This window comes from Cornus florida, unplaced genomic scaffold (genome assembly GCF_030987335.1).
Source record: "Cornus florida cultivar Cherokee Brave unplaced genomic scaffold, ASM3098733v1 CherokeeBrave_3.0.0_Hap2_Chr01, whole genome shotgun sequence".
NCBI lineage: Eukaryota > Viridiplantae > Streptophyta > Magnoliopsida > Cornales > Cornaceae > Cornus > Cornus florida.
The window spans coordinates 41,532,846-41,554,114 of NW_026775571.1; the positions used below are offsets into that span (position 1 = coordinate 41,532,846).

A 21,269-nucleotide genomic window follows, 5' to 3' on the forward strand; every position below is an offset into this window, starting at 1 on the left:
GCAAAGAAGGCCACCTTAAGGGGAGCCTTGGAACGCCAAATAGTCTTCCAAGGGAAAGTGCCACCCTCCCCAACAGAATGGCACCTGAAAAAAGATCTCACCTCGAAACGACCCTGAGAGTGTGGACTCCAAAGCCAATAATCAGCCTCCTCATAAGAGATCACTAGACGATACAGTAACTCCAAAAAACGAGTGACCTCCTCAATTTCCCAATCCTTAAAATGCCTCCTAAACTAAACGTCCCAAGTTAGTCTTCCGTTATCAAGGTGATAACAGTCAACCACCAAGGCTTGCCTGTCAGAAGCAATCCTGTAAAGCCGAGGGAAAGAGAGAGCAAGGGGAAGCTCTCCACACCAAAGGTCCTCCCAAAATCTGATCCTCCTACCATCCCTGATCCTAAAGCGAACATGATTACGAAAAACGTCCCATCTCTTTCGAATGCAAGTCCAAACCCCCACATCCCTAGGACCACGTACCTCAAGAGAACACCACCCACCACTGATTTCCCCAAACTTGCTGGCAATAACTTTCCTCCAAAGCTAAAGCCTCTCAACCCCAAATCTCCAAAGCCATTTCCCAAGAAGAGCCCTATTGAAAGGCAACAACCGTCGAATCCCTAAACCTCCACTCCGAAGAGGACGACACACTTGCTCCCATCGAACCAGATGATATTTGAACTCCTCTCCTCTCCCTCCCCAAAGAAAATTCCGCTGCAAACTCTCAATTCTCTCCGTCACCGAAGAAGGAATCTGAAAAAGGGAGATAAAATAAGTGGGAAGGTAAGAGAGAGTGCTCTTGATCAGAGTGACCCGCCCCCCCTTTGGAAAGGTACTGCTTCTTCCAACCCCACCAGCCTCTTCTTAAATCTATTCACCACTGGATCCCAACTCCCCACACATCTCGAAGGAGTACCCAGAGGCAAACCTAAGTAAGAAATAGGAAACGAGCCAGTACCACATCCGAGGATCTGAGCAAACATCTCAATATCAGGAACATCCCCAACCGGCACTAAAACACTCTTTCCAACATTCACTTTAAGCCTAGAGACAACTTGGAACCAAATCAAAACGCATCTCAAATGTCTCAGCTGGGACGCATCAGTATCATAAAGAACCAAGGTATCATCTGCAAACATCAAGTGAGAAATCTCCAACTGATTAGTAGCATCTCTACCCACCCGAAAGCCTCTCAGCAATCCCAGATCAACAACCTTTTTCAACAACCTGCTAAGAGCCTCCATTACAAAAAGAAAAAGGAAAGGAGAAAGTGGATCCCTTTGTCTCAAGCCCCTCGAACTAGAGAAAAACCCCGTCGGAGCTCCATTCACAAGGACAAAAGTGCGCACAAGAGATACAAAAAAGAATCCATCTCCTCCGTCGTTCCCCGAACCCCATCCTCTCCATTAAGTAGATGAGGAAACTCCAACTCACATGGTTGTAAGCCTTCTCAATGTCCAGCTTACACAAAAGACCCGGAACCCCACTACTCAACTTGGAGTCCACACATTCACTAGCAATAAGAACAGAATCCAAAATCTGACGGCTTCCCACAAAAGCATTCTGAGAATCAGAAACGACACCATCCAGAACCTTCCTCAGCCTAGAGGCTAAGACTTTGGCAAGCAACTTGTAAAAACAACCCACCAAATTAATAGGACGAAAATCCCTAACATCCAGCGCACCTCCTTTTTTCGGAATAAGGGCAATGAAAGTTGCATTCAAGCTCTTTTCAAAAGAGCCATGAGCATGGAAAGCATGAAAAGAGCCCATCACATCATCTCGGACCACTTCCCAACACTCCAAAAGAAAACGAATAGAAAAGCCATCTGGACCTGGGGCTTTATCCCCGTTACAGCTCTTCAAAGCAGACAAAACTTTCTCTTCAGAGAAAGGAAGGTGTTTGGTGATTTTTCAAATTTGTTAAATTTGAGAAAGAACGACACAATTTTAATGTGCTTGTTGTTCTTTCTTGAATTTGAGGAAGAACGACACGACTTTGGATGTTCTTGTTGTTCTTCATCTTCAGAGAATTTGTGAATTTGAGGAATAATGGCACGATTTTGGATGTGCTTATTGTTCTTCGCCTTCAGAGAATTTGTGAATTTGAGGAAGAACGGCACGACTTTGGTTGTGCTTGTTGCTCTTCTTCTTCAAGGCTTAGGCTTGGGTGTTGGGGATGAATGTCGGCAGAGTTTCTGTATTTTATTCTGGAATTCTGGACTTCTGAGTCTGAATTTTTGCCCCTCTGAATTTCTGGACCCTTTTAATTTCTGGACCTCTTCCTCCTTTCTCCACGCCTCTATTTATAGACTTCTTGGACGAAGAGGATGATGACATGTGTCTTTTCTTGTGATAATTATCCATTAAAATAATTATTCCCAAATATATTTAATTGAAAATAATTATTATTTTTATTTAACTAACTGGACTGGGCAAATTAAATAATTTAACTTGACCAAGTTTGGGCCAATTAAATAATTTAATTAAATATGAGAACCATATTTGATGGGTCAATATATTAATACAAAAGCCCATGAAATTTTAGTGTCTACAACTGTCATGGCCCCTTGCTGTCTTCGGAAGTCCCAACACAAAATCCATGCTAATATGAACCCAAGGAGCTTCTGCCATCTGTAAGGGTGTGTATAAACCTGTGTTTTGTGAACTCCCCTTCCCAAACTGACAAATCTGACACCTCCGAACCAGCCTATTCACATCCTTGAACATTCCAGGCCAATAACAACGATCAGCCATCATAGCCATTGTCTCATCCCTACCAAAATGTCATCCTAACCCGTTTCCATGTTCTCTAATAATTTGTTAACGTAATGATCCCTCTGGAATACACAAGAAGTTTCCTTTAAACAAATACCCATCATGCATTCTGAATGGCAGCATCTTCCAACCCGCAGGGTGTTGAAGTTCAGCAACTACAGAGCTGAAATACGGGTTTGCAACATACTGAGTTTTCAACTCCTCAAATCCAATAACTTGAGTACTAATCACTGTCAACAATAGGTTCCTCCGACTCAAAGCATCTGCAACTTTATTAGACTCGCCAGTTTTGTACTTGAGGCAAAAGTTGAACTCTTGAAGGTATGAACTCCATTTGACGTCGAGCATTCAACTTCTTTTGAGAATTCAAGTACCTTAAGGCTTGATGATCTGAATAAACCACAAATTCTTTATAGGCTAGGCAGTGTTCCCAATGTTGGATTGCATGAACCAAAGCATAAAATTCCAAATCATAGGTGGAATAACAACATTTAGCACTAGACAACTTCTCACTAAAAAATTCCACCGGCCTTCCTTCTTGACTCAAAACAGCCTCTCTTCCTGCATGTGCATCACACTCGAGTGAATAGCTTCTCAAACTCTGGTAGTGTGAGTATTGGAGCTTCTGTCATCAATCTTTTTATTTTTTCAAAGGCTCTTTGTGCTATTTTGACCACTAAAAAGCATTTGCTTTCAAGCATTTAGTGATTGGACTCATAATGGAACTGAAATTGCGAATGAACCTCCTGTAGAGTGAAACCAATCTGTGGAAACTTCAAACGTCACCCACAGATTGTGGTACTGGCCACTCTTTAATAGCTCTTACTTTCTCAGGATCAGCTTGCAAACCATCGGCTGAAACAATAAAGCCAAGAAACACAACTTTGTCGCATAGAAAAGAGCACTTTTTCAAGTTTACATACAACTTCTCCTAACGGAGAACCTCCATGACTTGGCGCAAATGGAATAATTGCTCTTTACTTGTATGACTATATATTAATATGTCATCAAAATAAACAACTATAAATGAGCCCAAGGAAGGTTTGAGTACCTTGGTCATAACTCGCATAAATGTGCTAGGAGCATTGGATAGTCCGAATGGCGTCACTAACCACTCGTAAATTCCATTCGGAGTTTTGAAGGCTGTCTTCCATTTATCACCACTCACACGAATTTGATGATACCCGCTTCTCAAGTCTATTTTTGAAACACCTTGGACCCCACTAACATATCAAGTATATCCTCTAATCAAGGAATGGGACACTGGTATTTCACTGTAATTTTGTTGATGGCACGACTGTCCACACACATCCTCCATGATCCATCTTTTTTTGGTGTTTGCAATGCTGAAACAGCGCAAGGACTCTTGCCCTCACGCTCAAAACCCTTAACAATCAAGTCTTCCACTTGCCTTTGAATTTCAGCTCGTTGCGTGGGTGGCATTCTATAAGCAGGAAGGTTTGGTAAAGCTGCACCAGGCACCATATCAATAGTATGCTGAATACTCTTCATTGGTGGCAAACCTTGTGGTAAATCATCACCAACCAGCTCTTGGAACTCCATCAGTATATGCTGAATTTCAATTGGATACTCATCAAAATTTAAAGGCTGTTCTTCTTGTACTTTCTTAGCAACAAGTGTATGCATAACTCCCATCTCCTTGCTCTCAAAAGTTCAAACTTGTGGGCTGTCAAAAACCCATTGACTTTGGCAGCCTTAGGAGTGTCAAGTGATTTCTTCTTTAAGTGGCTGCAAAGTCAACTTTTTCCCTAAAACAAGTAGGTATTGGCTCTAGCATAATGGATCATGTCTTTGTCAAACAACCATGGCCTTCCTAATAAGATATGACAGGCATCCATATGAACAATATCACACCAAGCTTCATCATTAACTGTATTACTAACCACACCATAAGTCCTTCCAGAACCGAATATCTCTGCCATTCTGAGCTCGGAATCTAATATTTTCCGAAAATTCATCTCAGCCCTTTCGAATGAGCTTCCACACACCCATGCCACTAGATGAACTGACCGCACTAGAGGCCCAACCATAGTTGTTAAAGGCGTTGAAGGCGCGCACCTGAGGCGCAAGGCGCCTCCAGGCGCCACCTTGGGGCCTTGATTGTCTCAAGGCGACTGCCTTGTACTAGGCGAGCACCTTTTAGGAAAAGGCGCGCCTGCTTGAATTTTTTTTTTTACTTTTTTTGTTATTATTTTGGTTGTGTATGGGTTTATTATTTGTTTATTGTTAGTTTAGTTTTTATTTGTTTATTACAAAACCTATACAAGACTACAAAAGAAAAAGAAAAGAAAAAAAGGAGAACCAAGTTACCAAAAAGCAAAAGGACAGAGAAGTACGAGCCCGGATCCTCATTTGCGAAGCTTGGAGTCTTGGATCTGCCGGATCTGCGAAGCCGGTAAATTCTCCTTCCCTCTCTTCTTCTTCTCTCCTTCTTGCTTCTCAGATCTCTTAGTCTCAGACTCTCAGATTTTTTTTTTTTTTTTTCTCTATTCTTCTTCTTTTCTTTAGTTCTTCTTCTTCTTCTCTCGGCAGTCAGCTCTCTCGAGTCTCGGCTCTTGCTCTTCTTTTATTTTTATTTTTATTTATTTTTCTCTATTTTTTTATTTTTTATTTTATTATTTATTTATTCTTCTTCTTCTTCTCTCGAGTCTCAGCTCTTCTTGGCCTTTTTTTTATTTTTTTATTTTATTTTTTTCTCTATTCTTCTTCTCTCGGCTCTTCTTTTATTTATTTATTTTTATTTTTTTTTCTCTATTCTTCTTCTCTCGTCTCGGCTCTTCTTTTATTTTTATTTTTATTTTTATTTTTAAATAGCATATCATTGTTGTAGATCATTGTCTTTCCTGGTATATATCATTGAAAAATTAAGAAATAAATTGAAGATGTCTTTTAAAAGGAACAAGTTGTAGATCATGTTATGCTGCACCTTAATTTCATCTGCTTCTATATCGACAGCATCATCACCTTCACAGCAATGCTCCATATCATTTGTATTTTCCATTAATTTATGTCATTCATTGACAGACAAAAGAGGACATTCGATTCCTTACTGGTTTGCAGTTGAAATAATCTGTCTAGTTGGTGTCAACACATATTTTATCAAAAGTCTTCATACAATTCCCAATTAAAGACAATTTATGTCATTCATTGACAGCCAAAAGAGGAAACTTGATTCCTTGCCGGTTTGCAGTTGATTGTTTGGACTCTGGTCTGCAAAATAATATATAAAGCTTCGATCTTCAAAATGATGTTATGCTTATTGATGACGAGGATGATATTTAGATTTGTTGGTGTTGTCTTCTTAGTTGCCTTTGGCATCTTTATGTTGAATGTTGAATATTGAACTTAAGTAATTCATTTAGTTGACTTTTGCATCTTTATATATACTATTGCATCTTTAATACTTTATTGGGTGAGTTTTGTTTTGTTTTTTTTTTTTTCAACGTGCGCCTTGCTTCAGTCAGGCGCGCGCCTCACCTTGTGCCTTGCGCCTCAGGCTCCAGGAGGCATTTGCGCTTTTGTGTGCCTTGAGCCTTTAACAACTATGGGCCCAACCACCTCTCTCCTCCCCAAAACAGCATGCAACAACCCTCCTCCAAAGCCAACAACATTCGCCTCCGAATCTCCTTAGCCACTTGTTCATTTCAGCATTCTTGTAGTGTCGGACATGGTCCTGTGTTTCTAGGTGGTTTTGATCTTTTTACCAAGCTAATTTTTTTTTTCTTTTCATGGCAATGTTTTAAAACTCATGATTGCTCGCAACACATGAATGGCTATAATTTTAAATAAAAATATGTTAAAGCAGGTGTTGGGTGGGATTTTTATCTTTTTTCGTGTTCAATCTCATTATTTCAAATATAAAAGCACATTCAGTGTGAATCTTGTTGAAGTGGGTTGGTAATAGGGGAACAATGGAGACAAACCTAAGCTCTGACTTTATTTTTATATTTAGTTTTTTGTATTAAGTGGCTACTTTTGGGGATAGATTCCGCACCTTATGCTTTTTAGCATAAGCTTATACCATTGCACTAAGTAATGGCCTATCATTATTTCAAAATATAAAAGTCTATTATTGTATGTGAGGGAAAACTACAATTCTACAACCATCTACTTCCAAAAAAGAAAAAGAAAAAAAAAAGGAAGTAATAAGTAAAAAAAGAAAGAAAAGGAAAAACCCATGCTTGGCAAACCTTTTAAAACCGATTTTCATAAGAAGACAACTGATGGTTCAGATGTCTGGTAAGAAGGAATAAATTGACTTTCTTTCCCTTCATAAAGAGATTATTCTAAAACTTGTGATGCTGAATTCCCTCAATGAATATTCTATTTATATTGTTCTGTCAATCCAAATATTAACTATTAGGAGTCATAATGTGAATAAGAATTCTTGTGGTATATGTTTATGACGTGTGATTAAATAAAAGAAGGGATGTTCTATAGAACGATTCTCGTTTCAGTTGGTTTTATTCAATTCAACAATTGACCAAAGGAAAATTTCAAAAATTCTTTCCTCTTTAAAGTCAGATAGCTTCTTTTCTTAGCTTGTACTCTTTCCTCTTCCTTCTGTGAATTTTAGGTCTTATAGCTACGCACCCCTTTTAGATTTTTTTTTTTTTTTAATGTTTATTTATTTATTTATTTTTTTCCCATAAAATCGCTGCACATAGGCTTTTATGTTTCTGCCTTATACGTGGTAACATTCCTCTTCTCTTCCTTTTTTTCTGGTAACTTCATAAGAGTGGTTTGGAGTTCTAATTTTTTGCTTCCTTTCTTTTTTTCTTTTTCTTCTTCTTCTTCTTTTATTTTTTATTTTGGTCTTTGCTATGTTATTTTATATTTTATCTTTTGATAAATGATTTTTTAAAAATGAAATCATGAAGTTAACTTCTTTCTTAGATATCATGTCTACACATTCCATCCACTTATTGTTTGTAACCAACTTACTGGCCTCTGATGGCTGTTGGTTTCCTGCTAATTCTTAACCATACCATTTTTTGCTTCTTGTTGTTTTTTTATGTATTGTTTCCTCTTTTCTTTTAGGTTCAATATTATGAGAGGCTTTCGCCTCTAGTTCCATTGAAGGCTCCTCTTGGATCTTTTTCTAATATACGAACTGGAGACTGTATTGTAACCTTCTCACGCAAAGAGATATACCGACTAAAGGTGTGGAATTGCTTCTGATATATATATATATATATATCCATCTTTTCTGCTAGTAGTTTTCTTTTATGACTCATCTAAATGGCATCAGTGTAACTGTTTTGTTCCATCTTCTTCTTCTCTCTCTTTTTTTTTTTATAGGTTTTTTATTTTATTTTTATATTTTTGATTTCCTAAATTTTTTTAGTTGAAGGATACGTATACCATGAACATGTGGTTATCAAGACATTGTAATCATTATTTTGCATTCAACAACATGAAGTTGTGGTGGCTGATTATTTACCATGTGGCACAATGGGCAAGGAGTTCTAATTGAAAATTTGAACCTCGATTTTGATTTAAATTTGTTTTCTCAATGAAACAATTTAAAAACCTAGACCAGCTGAGCTGGATGGCCTGGTGATTTTCCTCTTTATGATGTTGGATTAACTTTCCCAAATTGAGATGAAACCTGGGTGAAACAATGTAAGCCACATTACACACTGACCTGGTGGAACTGGATCGAACCTATTTTAGTAGTTGATTTCCTGTGATCTTGTTTTGACCTAGGATGATCCACCAGTTGAACTCTATGGTGCATGGGCACGGATACAAGATACAGACTGTCGCCACACAGATACGACAAATTCTTGAAAAATAGGATAAGCATACTGCAAGGACAAGTTAAAATAATTAACTTTATTAATGTAGATATGTATAAAAAATAAAAAATAAACATGTGTGTATAAATTTAAAATACAAATTTTTACGTCATGTTATATATTTTGCTACTATTTCCTTAGAAAAATTGGGAAAAAACATGCTAAGGGTCGAGAGTGATATTGTTTGAATAAATTTTAGACTAAATTAGACATGATATATTTCCAAATATTTCATTTTGAAGGAATTTTATGCTGTTCTTAACAATTATACTACGATGTTATATATGAAAAAAAAATTATATTTGAATGTTTAAGACTTGGTAAATATGTGTATTGAAGTATACAGGAAGTATCGAATACGTGGCCAGAGTATCTAAGAAGTATCAGATGCGTGTTACAAATAAAAAAAAGTATTTTCAAATTTTGGATATGGTTAGGAAGTATTTAACACATATCCGCGAGTATCCAAGTAGTGTCGGTGTCCTACTTGGACACGATAAGGGTATGTTCCTTTTATAGAAGTATCGGGGCTTTATATGTTGAACCAAACAGGCTTTCATGTTCTTTTTCTTTGAGTTACATTGTGTGATGTTTATTGAATATTCCCACGTGTTCTTGGGGTTTGAGCACATGCTATGCATACATTTAGTTTGAAATTTATGTGTTTTATGTTATATATTCAGGAGAGTTTTGACTTGAAATTCAGTAATCCAGCTATCTATTTCTACAACAACAACAGCAACAACTACATCCACAACAACCAAGCCTTTTTCCCAACTACTCGGGGTCGGCTACATGAATCCTATGATTCCATTATGCTCTATTTAAGGCCATGGCCTTACTCAATCCACGTGCTATCTATCGTATCCTTCCTTACTAAACTCTACCCACATTAACTTTGGTCTTCCTCTTCCCCTAGTATTACCCTCAACGTGGACTGTCATTTTTCCTAACCGCTGCACTCAAGGGTCTTCTTTGCCCATGTCCAAACCATCTTAACTGATTTTCTCTCATTTTATCTCCAATTTTGCTACTCCAACCATCTCCCAAATGTGATCATTTCTAATTCTATCCTTTCTAGTATTACCACACATCCTTCTCAACATTCACATTTCCACCACACTCACTTTATGCACATGTTTCCTAGCTTCCAACATTCTATGCCATAAAGTATGACTCATCTAATAGCTGTTTGATAGAACTTTCTTTTCAATTGTAAAGGGGTATTGCCTATCACACAATATACCAGATGCACTCCTCCATTTAACCCATAATGCCTTGATTCTTTGGTTAACGTTGTCTCCAATTCCTCCGTCATTATGAATAATTGAGCCTAAATAGCTAAAATGTTCGCCTTTTGTACCTCTTGATTCTCAATCCTCACTGCATCCTCATTTGTGTAACTAGATTTACTAAAGTTACACTTCATATATTCAATTTTTATTTTTATTTTTTATTATTATTATTTTTTTATATATATATATATTTATCTTAAACCCTTATAGTTCTAAAGCTTTTCTCCTAACCTGCAATTTAGCATCAACTCCTTTATGGTCATCGCTAAAATAATATCATTGGCAAATAATATACACCATGAAATCTCATGTTGGACGTGCCTTGTCAGCTCATCCATAACTAAGGCAAAAAGGTATGAACTTAATGCTGACCATTTATGTAAGCCTACAATAAATTGAAATCCCTTGTTTCCCCACAGGCGTCCTAACTAGTCACACAACCGTCAGACATGTTCTTTATTGTGTCAATATATCCCTTTGTGACTCCTTCCTTCTCTAAAACCTTTATATTTGATCTCTAGGTACCCCTGTTACACGCTTTCTCCAAATAAAAAAAACCATATGGAGATCCTTCTCCTCTCTACATCTTTCCATTAGTCTCCTCAATAAGTAAAGTAGCCTCCGTTATTGACTTTCCCGGCATGAATCCGAATTGATTCTCCAACACTTAAGTCTCTTGTCTTAGCCGTAATTCAATCACTCAACCAATCAAGCTATCTATATCTATCAATCAATGAATTTGATTTTCTAATTCATGAAATATCATTTTTTTTTTTGTAAAATTGAGAAATTTATCGTCTCTGTCACCCTAGTAGTGGCATATATTTTTATCAGTTGAGCATTGTCCGCGTCAATATCAAATAGCAGAAAGTCATGCTACCCTTTTGCTGCTTAACTGGGTTTTACTCTGGATACCTTACACTGTAATTATCAAAGTAACATTTGCATTAGTTTCTTTAGAAATGGGCAAAATCTCAAACAAAACATGATGAGCATAAAACATACTTGTAAAAAAAAATTGCGGTGAAAACGACTTACTGACAATTTGTTCAACTTGAATTGTTTCATGAAATTAATACCATTTTCTTGTCTCAACTTAAAGTGTGGGTCACTATTTATAGAGCTCATAACCCATGGCTGGTTAAGCCAGTAATACAATTCCTTGGTGGACAAGGAATTGAATCTTTGTTGGGAACAAATGCAAATACTTGGGGCTCAAGAACAATTACTTTGGGCCCAAGTCTAACAAGACATTCCTAAACAAAGCCCAACCCAATAACAAATTGAGGCGCGTGCATACAAAAACAAATCTCCTTCTTGGCTCAAATTCTGTCAAGTCTTCTTGAGGATTCTGCAGATGTCTCTCCACCATGGTGCCTGCCTTCTGAGGCACCTCAATACACCTCCTTTGATTGTAGGGTTTCGTCTTCAATGTGTGAGATGAATTAAGTCTAAACAATGCTTGAACATCTTTATAGGAACTGACTTTGTCGTCTATCGTCCGTATTTTGTTCCATGCTAGGATGAAGCAATCCAAGGATTTAGCTGTTGTCCAGCTGAAAGCGCCTTTCTGGGAACCTCAATAGTAGCTGTTTTGCATTTAGCTGGTTGTGGAAGACGGATGTGACGAGATGCTTCCTCTGCCCGATTCCCCGATTACCAATAAAAAGAAAGTGCTCTTAGCCGCTCAACATGTCAGTCACATTTTCCTTTGTGTGAACCTTCACAAATAGTATGTCTTCTGAGGATTTCCACTCCTTGATCTTGTGGTACTGCACGTCTATGTATTTTGTCCTCGTATAATACATTTGATTCTTAGTCAAGTGAATGGCACTTTTCTCTCATAGTGCAACTTAATACTCCCTTGCTTGCACCTAAACTCTAAAAGAGTCCTTTTCTCCACAAGGCTTTCTTTGCTGCCTTTGTCGCTGCCATATACTCTGCTTCTGTTGTGGATAATGCACTGTAGACTGTAGAAGTGTGGAACCCATCTCCAGCATATCGGTCCGCCTGCAAACTTGATCATATAGCCTGTGATGGACCTCGTTATGTCAAGATCCCCTTCATAATCTTAGTCTATGTATCCAACTTCTTCTGAAGCTCCATTCTGGTCAAACAGAATACCAGAATCAACTCTTTCAGCAAGATAATGGAAAATCCACTTTACTACAATTTTATGCTCTTTTTTGGGATTTGCCATATATCTGCTCACTACACTAACTACATGTGAGATAATCGGCTGTGTACAAACCATTGCATACATGAGACACCCCACTGCATTTGCATATGGCACTTGAGACTTCTACTCCACCTCATCCTCTATCCTTGGAATAACTGTGATGATAACCGAAAGTGAGCTCCTAACAGTGTGCTAACAGGTTTAGACGTGAGCATACTAAACCTCTCCAATGATTCTTCAGATATTTCCCGAGTCAACCACAGTTTTCCAGCCCACTTGTCTGTAGATCTTCGTACCGAGGATCTTTTTAGCTGCCCCCAAATTCTTCATCTCAAATTCTCTGCTCAACAAGGTCTTCATCTCAATAATGCCTAGCTTACTCTTAGTAGCAATCAATATGTCATCAAACATATGGAGTAAGTATCATGATAGAACCATCTGCAGCCTTCTTTAAGTAAACACAATAATCATGCTCACATCTGGTCTATCCATTCGTCACCATATAGGAATCAAAGCATTTGTACCATTGCTTAAGGGACTGTTTCAATCCGCAAAGTGACTTCTTTTAGTTGCATACATAGTCTTTCTTCCGCAGTTACTTGAATCCTTCAGGTTGTTCTGTTGCATGTTGATTTCTTCTTCTAAATCATCATAATAGAGAAAAGCTTTCTTGACATCTAGCTGTTCCCACTCTTGACAAGGGATTCCAACAAAGTTCTTTTCATTCGTTCTGCCACTCCATTCTGTTGTGTGGTACCGGATATCGAATAGTGGCGATTGATGCCCTCTCGTATATAGAACTCCTTGAACTCTGTTTCTTGATTCTCTTTGTCAATGTTATTCCTTAGGTACTTTTAAGTTTTTTTGCCGTCTCTCTCTTAACTTTTGCTTTCTACCACTTAAATATGACAAACACCTCTGACTTATGCTTTATAAATTAGACCTAGATTTTTGTCAAAAAGTCATGGCAAAGGTCACAAAGTACCTTGCTCCACCTTGCTGAGAAATTGGTGATGGCCCCCAAAAATCTGGTGTGTGATCTTGTCTTGAATCTGACTCGACAATGCTTCTCATCAGTTTTTGTAGAAATTCAATTTGCATGATTTTACCCCTTTCAGAAATTTCAGTTTGTGTAGCTCCATCATGCTTTGCTCACTCATATGCCCAAGTCCCATGTGCCATAGATTCGTCTCATCTTGCTGGTTTTTGTAGGAGTTATCATTGTTGCTTTTGTTTCTGGTTTGTTGGTTCAGTCCCTCTAAAACACGAGATAAAAACACGAGATTTTTTCATACGCTTTCGAATGTCCATCGAAGGGGTAATCATATTGGGAGGATTCGGGTGGAAGGGGATTTGTTTCCTATTAGCCTTCTGGGCTTCATTTACAAGTTAATAGCGAAAGTCCTTGCATTGAGATTAAGGGAAGTCTTCAATGGGATCATTTTCGATTCTCAGATTCGGTCCTTATTGTTGCTGAGTGTGTGGACTCCAGATTGAGTAGTAGTGGGGTTCCAGCGGTTTTGTGTAAGCTTGACATTCAGAAGGCCTATGATCATGTTAGTTGGAGTTTCCTTCTTTTCTTATCGGAGAGGATGGGTTTTGGAGAGAGATGGAGGAGATGGATTGAGTTATGCATTTCCAGTGTTCGCTTCTCTATTCTTGTGGATGGAGCTCCAACGGATTTCTTTAGTTCTTCGAGGGGTCTGAGATAGGGGACCCGCTTTCTCCCTTCCTGTTCCTTGTTGTGATGGAGGCTCTCAGTAGATTATTTGAGGGGGAGGGGGGATGTTAGAGACCTTTTGGGCTTTATCTACAAGTTAATAGGGAAAGTCCTTGCATTGAGATTAAGGGAAGTCTTGGATGGGATCATTTTTGATTCTCAGATTCGGTCCTTATTGTTGCTGAGTGTGTGGACTCCAGATTGAGTAGTAGTGGGGTTCCAGGGGTTTTGTGTAAGTTGGACATTCAGAAGGTGTATGATCATGTTAGTTGGAGTTTCCTTCTTTTCTTATTGGAGAGGATGGGTTTTGGAGAGAAGATGGAGGAGATGGATTGAGTTTTGCATTTCCAGTGTTCGCTTCTCTGTTCTTGTGAATGAAGCTCCAACAGATTTCTTTAGTTCTTCGAGGGGTCTGAGATTGGGGACCCGCTTTCTCCCTTCATGTTCCTTGTTGTGATTAGATTGATTGGTTTGGGGGGGGGGGGGGGGGGGGGGGTAGTCAATGTCAGGGACTTTGGACTTATTAGCCTTCTGGGCTTCATCTACAAGTTAATAGCGAAAGTCCTTGCATTGAGATTAAGGGAAGTCTTGGATGGGATCATTTTCGATTCTCAAATTCGGTCCTTATTGTTGCTGAGTGTGTGGACTCCAGATTGAGTAGTGGGATTCCAGGGGTTTTGTGTAAGCTGGACATTCAGAAGGCCTATGATCATGTTAGAGAGAATGGGTTTTGGAGAGAGATGGAGGAGATGGATTGAGTTCTGTACTCTGATTGATATTTGAGGTGTATTTTGATATCGTTTCAAGTTGTCTCAGGATCAAAGGTGAATGTGGGAAAAATTGTTTTGGTCCCAGTTGGGAGGTCCCACAAATCTCCACTTTAGCCGATATTCTTGGTTGCAACATTGGCTCCTTCCCCATTTCCTATTTGGGGTTGCCTCTTGGGGTGCTGTCAAGGAGAGTGGGAGGTTGGGTCCCTGTGGTGCAAAGGTTTGAAAGGAGGTTGGCTGGTTGGAAAAAGCAGTATGTCTCGAAAGGTGGGAGGGTTACTTTAATGAAGAGTACTCTTTCAAGCCTTCCGACTTATTTCCTCTCCCTTTTTCAGATCCCTTCTTCTGTTGCTGATAGGATAGAGACTCCAACGGAATTTCCTTTGGGGTGGAATAGGGGAGGAGTTTAAGTTTCATCTGGTTTGTTGGGATCAGGTTTGTAGTCTGATTCGGACAGGAGGTATGGGTATCAAAAGACAGGCTGGTGCCGTTCAACAAAGCCCTTTTATTGAAGTGGCTACTAAGATTTGGTAGTGAGAGGCAGAGACTTTGGAGGAGGGTGATTGCGAGCAAATTTGGGGAGGATAGAGGAGGTTGGTGCTCTTGTGAGGTGCGTTCTCTTGGTGGAGTAGGGGTTTGGAAATTCATTCGGAAAGGTTGGGATGGATTTTCTAAACACATTAGATTTCGTGTTAGGGATGGTAGGAGGATCCGTTTTTGGGAGGACATTTGGTGTGGCGAGCGATCTTTGGCACTCTCTTCCGCAAACTCTTTAGGATTACCATGGATCGTCATACCTTGGTGGTCGACTGCTATTTGCTTGATAGAGGAAGAACATCATGGGATGTGCATTTTTTTGTGGCATTTTCAGGATTGGAAGGTTGAGGATGCCATTGCTTTTCTCAAGCTGTTGTATCGCTAGGTGATTGGGGGAGGTCCTGATTCTTGGGTGTGAGCTTCATCTTCCCAGGGTTGTTTTGAGGTTTGGTCTTTTTATAGGTGTCTTATGGATGCTACAGGGATCCCTTCCCTTGGAAGGCTATTTGGCGTTCCAAGGCCCTCCTCAAGGTGACTTTCTTTGTTTTGACTTTGGTGCTGGGGAAGATCTTAACCCAGGATAATTTAAAGAGGAGGAGACAAGTGGTGGTCAACTGTTGTTGCATGTGCAAGAGAGATGAGGAAATGATTGATCACCTTCTTTTGCATTGCCCAGTGACTTGTGATTGCTGGGTTTTGTTTTTAGGTTTGTTCGGGGTTCAGTGGGTTATGCCCAGGTCTTCCAGAGGCTTAGTTGAGGGTTGGAGAGGTTGTATAATGGGGGCCCAAGTTCATGATTTTTGGAGCCCAAGTTCATGATTTTTGGAGGGTCACACCTTTGTGCGTTTGGTGGTATTTATGGCTTGAAAGAAATAGATCCTTTGAAGACAAGGAGACTCCTATTGGTGCGCTTAAGTTCTCCATCGTTAGTACTTTTTTTGTTGGGTTCTAGGGAGATATTGTAAATCCATGGAAGAGTTAGTTGATTTTTTGGACTCTTTAAGAGGTTAAAGGCCCTATTTGGCTTTGTTTAGCTTTCGAGGAACGCGTTCCCCTTTTGAACCCTAAACTGTTACAATAGCATGTATTTATAGAATTATAGGCCTAAGCAAACCCTAAACTATTTAGGAAAATAAAACAATGAAAACTTTCCAAAACAGACACTAAATTATTAGGAAATTAAAACAATGAAAAACTTTCCTAAAACAGAAACTAAAGTATTAGGAAATTAAAACAATGAAAATATAAACTAGAAACACTGTTCATGTACTACTGTTCACACACTGTCACTGTTCAAGCCTGTTCATTCATGTACTACTTTACATATATATTCATATAAAGCTGGGCAATTAGGCCAAACTCCCTCGATTAAGGTAATAATGGATCTTAGCAATTTAATAGTTGTGTAGTCAAATTCTTACTGCAGAAAATGTCACAATGTTAGATCTGCATATCTTATTACTATGGTGTTTGTTGCTTAATGCAATGGCGAAACTCCGGAGACAAGTGTGAGTATGCAGGTTTTTGTGTGAAAGCAGCCACTTTGTGCAAAATAATACGAAAGCTTAAGTTTGTATCCACTTTTTTTTCCCAGAACCCTACGGAAGTGTCTGAAGCACTGTGTAAATGGCCTTTTCTATGTTAATTATGTGAAGGGTTATTTGGGTGGACGTTGGAAATTTGTTACTATAAAGGGATAGGAAGAGGAGGGTTGAGCTGCATCTTTCTTCTTTGGCCTGTAGAAGAAAGGATTTAGCCTTAAGAACGCATGTTATCAGTTTATAATTTTCTTTTGCTAGAAGGAGAAAATCTTAAAAAGTTATATGTATATCCTTATGAACTCATACAATCGATTCATCAGCATCGTCATTGGTTAAGTACTGAACAGAAAGATCCCTTTCTCTTTATGATTCTAGGCTATTTCCTAAACAGTAACATATGAATTATAGAAACAGGATACTTTGTTTTGAAACTTCTTGGCTGTACTCTGTCCGTTGATTTAATATCACTTGCATGTTATATAATAATCTAACCATTATGTGTCTTCTTTTTGTTGTCAGAAACAAATTCAAAATGGAAGAAAACATCTTTGTTCTGTAGTTTATGGTTCATTGCCTCCAGAGACTCGTACAAGACAGGTATAAAGTTCCCCCTTTTTCAAATTATCCATTTTGTGCTTTTTAATTTATGTTCTGGTGAGTGCTCTCTATTGATATATGTTACAGGATTTAAATATTAAAGTTACACCCTCTCTAACAGTTTAAACTTTTAGAGTAGACGGTGGTCAACATTGTATCAATGCAGGCAAGGTCCTGAGTTCAAACTTCAAGCCTCACCATCACCCTAATAATTAAAATTGAAACATGTGTTGGATCAAGAGAAGGCCACACGTGAGGGGGCGTGTTAGAGGATTTAAATATTAAAGTTGCCAGGTCTTGCCTTCTGAGGTGTAATTTTTCTGATTTACTATTTCTATACATTTTGGCCTCTTTCTCTCTCTCTCTTTCGGAATGCTGAAAGTATTTGAAACCCATTTTCTGATATTTGTAGCACCAGTTTGAATGCCAAAAATATATTTTATAAGTTTGATATTGGGTTATTTGACCCTTGAATTTGTTATATCTACATGCCTTGTTTCATGATTGCTTCAATTGATAAGCAAGGTGTGGATGAACTAATTTGGGGTTTAGAAATGCAGGCAACAATGTTCAATGATGCAAGCAGTGAATTTGATGTTCTAGTCGCAAGTGATGCCATTGGGATGGGTCTGAATCTTAACATTTCAAGAATCATATTTTCAACACTGAAGAAATTTGATGGAATACAAATGCGGGAACTCACTGTCCCAGAGATCAAACAAATTGCAGGTAACAATGTGGCTGAAATTCATAGCATCTTCATTTCCAATTGCGATTGCGGATTAGCGTTGAAATTATGGTATCGTTGATTAAATTATAGGGGTAAAATCATAAAACCGCCCTATACTATAAAATTTAAGCATATAATCCCCTTATATATATATATATATATATATATATATTTTTTTTTTTTTTTTTTGATAATTAAGCAAATTCATTCAAAAAGCTTTCAAAAGGGGAACACGTCCCAGAAACAACAAAGGGATCCGATGGTCCCAATGAAGAAATAAAATCAGTCATCTCCTCTGGGGAGGAACAAAGCCTACCCGAACCCCAAAAACATAAAGATGTAATAAATGCTGACTTAAGAACAACAATCGAGGATTCCTTTCCTTTAAAGGATCTATTATTCTGCTCCCTCCACAAACACCACCATAAACACAAGGGCGCCGTCCTCCAAAACCCACGAGCATGACCTCCCACATAGCACCCTCTCCAAGCCTCCATCAATCCTCTCGCAGATCTAGGCATTACCCACAAAACCCCAAACATTCCTAACAAAAGACACCAACAGTCGAAAGCCATTGGATAATGCAAAAGAAGATGATCCACCGATTCTCCATTGCACTTGCACATATAGCATCAGTTAACTGTGATTTTGTCTTCGCCTACTCAAATTGTCGAGCGTCAAGATCTTGCCCCACACCACTGTCCAAGTAAAGAACGCCACTTTGAGTGGCACCTTAGATCTCCACACTGTTTTCCACGGAAACGTTATCCCTGTAGTATCTGAGAGGCATCGGAAAAATGATCTCACATCAAACTTTCCCCGAGAAACAGGCACCCAAACAAGCAAATCTCTCTCTTCCACGGGTCTCATGCCGATACAAATGATCTAACAACCAGCAAATGTCGTCCAACTCCCAATCCTGAAAAGCTCTCACAAACCGCACATCCCAAGTCAACCTCCCGCTATCAAGCTGATAGTAGTCAGTAACCGAGGCATGCTTATCAACAACAATCCTAAACAATCTGGGAAATGAACAAGCAAAGGTACAATCACCACACCAAAGATCTTCCCAAAACCGCACGTCCTTACCATCCTGAACTCTGAATCTGATGTGTTTGGAGAACTCATTCCATCCTTTCCCAATGGATTTCCAAACGTCGACACCAGCAGGAGTCCTCACCAAACATGAGCACCACCCCTCCGTCTCTTCCCCAAACCGGCACAAAATAACCCTCCTCCACAGCCTATGGCGTTCCACTACAAATTTCCACAACCACTTACCAAGGAGCGCCTTGTTAAATGGCACCAACCTCCTTATCCCTAGGCCTTCGGCCTGAATCGGCCTACAAACCTGCTCCCAATGGACAAGGTGATACTTAAATTATCTTTGTAAGCCACCCCATAGAAAGTTCCTATGAAGCCTTTCAATCGAAATAGTAACCACGGATGGAATCTGGAAGAGGGATAAAAAATAAGTAGGGAGGCATGAGAGCGTGCTTTTCAAAAGAGTGACCTTCCCAGCTTTTGATAAGTACTGCTTCTTCCACCCTGCAAGTCTCCTCTGAACCCTCTCAACCACCGAATCCCAAGCACCCATAGTCCTCGAAGAAACTCCCAAAGGTAGCCCTAAGTATGTAATCGGGAAGCTACTGATTCCACATCCAAGCACAAAAGCTAACTCACCAATATTCTGCACCTCCCCCACTGGAATCAAGGCACTCTTCCCAACATTCACTTTCAAGCCTGAAACCGCCTGAAAACAAATCAGCACCGATCTGAGGTACCTCATCTGGTACACCTCAGCCTCACAAAACACCAAGTGTCATCCACAAATAATAAGTGAGATATCTCCATATGATGAGCATCATCCCCAACCACCATGAACGCCCTGATAAAACCCAACTCCACCACCCTCCCCATCAACCTACTAAGAGCTTCCATAACAATAATGAACAGGAAAGGAGACAAGGGATCCTCCTGGCGCAAACCTCGCGAGCTACCAAAGAAACCGATCGGAGACCCATTAAACATCATCGAAAATCTGGCTGAAGATATGCAGTCCTCAATCCAAATCCTCCATTTATCCCCAAAACCCTTTCTCTCCATCAAGTATAACAAGAACTTCCATCTCACATGATCATAAGCTTTCTTAACATCAAGCTTGCAAAGAAGCCCTGAGACACTGCTCCTCAACCTCGTGTCCACACATTCACTAGCGATAAGAGCTGAATCAATAATCTGACGCCCACCAATAAAGACATTCTGAGAGTCCGAAATGATATCATCCAAAACAACCCTCAACCTTAATGCTAGAACTTTAGCTATTAATTTATAGATGCAGCCTAACAAACTAATAGGTCTAAAGTCCTTAACATCTGAAGCTCCCCCCCTTCTTTGGAAGTGCAATGAACGATGCATTCAGGGAACTCTTAAACCTCCCCTGAATATGGAAGGCATGAAACGTAGCCATCACCTCTCCCCTAACCACACCCAAACTCTCCAAAATAAACCTCATCGTAAAACCATCCGGCCCTAGAGCTTTGTCCCCGTAACAACTCCTTAGCACCTTCAACACTAACTCTTCAGAGAACGGAATCTCCAAACCATCTCTATTAATCTCAGAAATGGAATCAAAGTGAAGACCATCAAGCCAGGGTCTCCATAAATAAGGCTCCGTAAACAAACCATGATAAAAAGAGACAATCCCCCTGCAAACATCCTCCTCCCTAACCAGAACCTCCCCATCAATAGTAATCTTCCCAATGTGATTGCCTCTCCTATGAGCATTTGCAAGCCAATGGAAAAACTTAGTATTCTTGTCGCCTTCTTTAAGCCATAAGCTTCTAGATTTCTACCTCCAAGAGATTTCTTCTGACACTGCAATCTCAGCAATCTCCTTCTGGCATGCATCCCTCCTACTTTTCTGACCCTCATCAATGCCACCCATACCTTACCGCTTATCAATCTCGGCAATCTCCGCAAGGGCCCTATTCTTCCTCCACTCCAGGTTACCAAACACCTCCTTATTCCACATTTTAATCTCATGTTTCAATCCCTTGAGCTTTTTCGCAAGAATAAAGCTTGGGTTACCATCCACCTTGATACCCTCCCACCAAGACCTCGTACTTGGGTTTGCCGCTGGGGGACTCGGCTAGGAGGGTGGGAAGTTGGAACTCGGTAATTGAGCGGGTCGAGCGAGAGAAGATTAGCGGGTTGGAAAAAACAATATCTGTCAAAGGGCGGTAAAGTTACGTTAGTGAAGAGCACTTTGTCAAGCCTTCCAACGTACTTTCTTTCGCTTTTT

At 39.5% G+C, this 21,269-nt stretch overlaps 1 protein-coding gene across 2 annotated transcripts in view; it reads left to right on the top strand.

Annotated features, from left to right (window-relative positions):
- Nucleotides 1–21,269, top strand: part of LOC132295299 (DExH-box ATP-dependent RNA helicase DExH16, mitochondrial) — an 84,850-nt gene that overhangs the window by 15,485 nt on the left and 48,096 nt on the right. The window contains exons 6-8 of one of the 2 annotated variants that reach the window (XM_059793502.1): nucleotides 7,836–7,958; nucleotides 17,158–17,235; nucleotides 17,796–17,964. In XM_059793502.1, the coding sequence (XP_059649485.1) occupies nucleotides 7,836–7,958; nucleotides 17,158–17,235; nucleotides 17,796–17,964 (370 nt within the window). The remainder of the gene's footprint in view (nucleotides 1–7,835; nucleotides 7,959–17,157; nucleotides 17,236–17,795; nucleotides 17,965–21,269) is intronic. The other variant, XM_059793511.1, reaches the window with a different exon arrangement.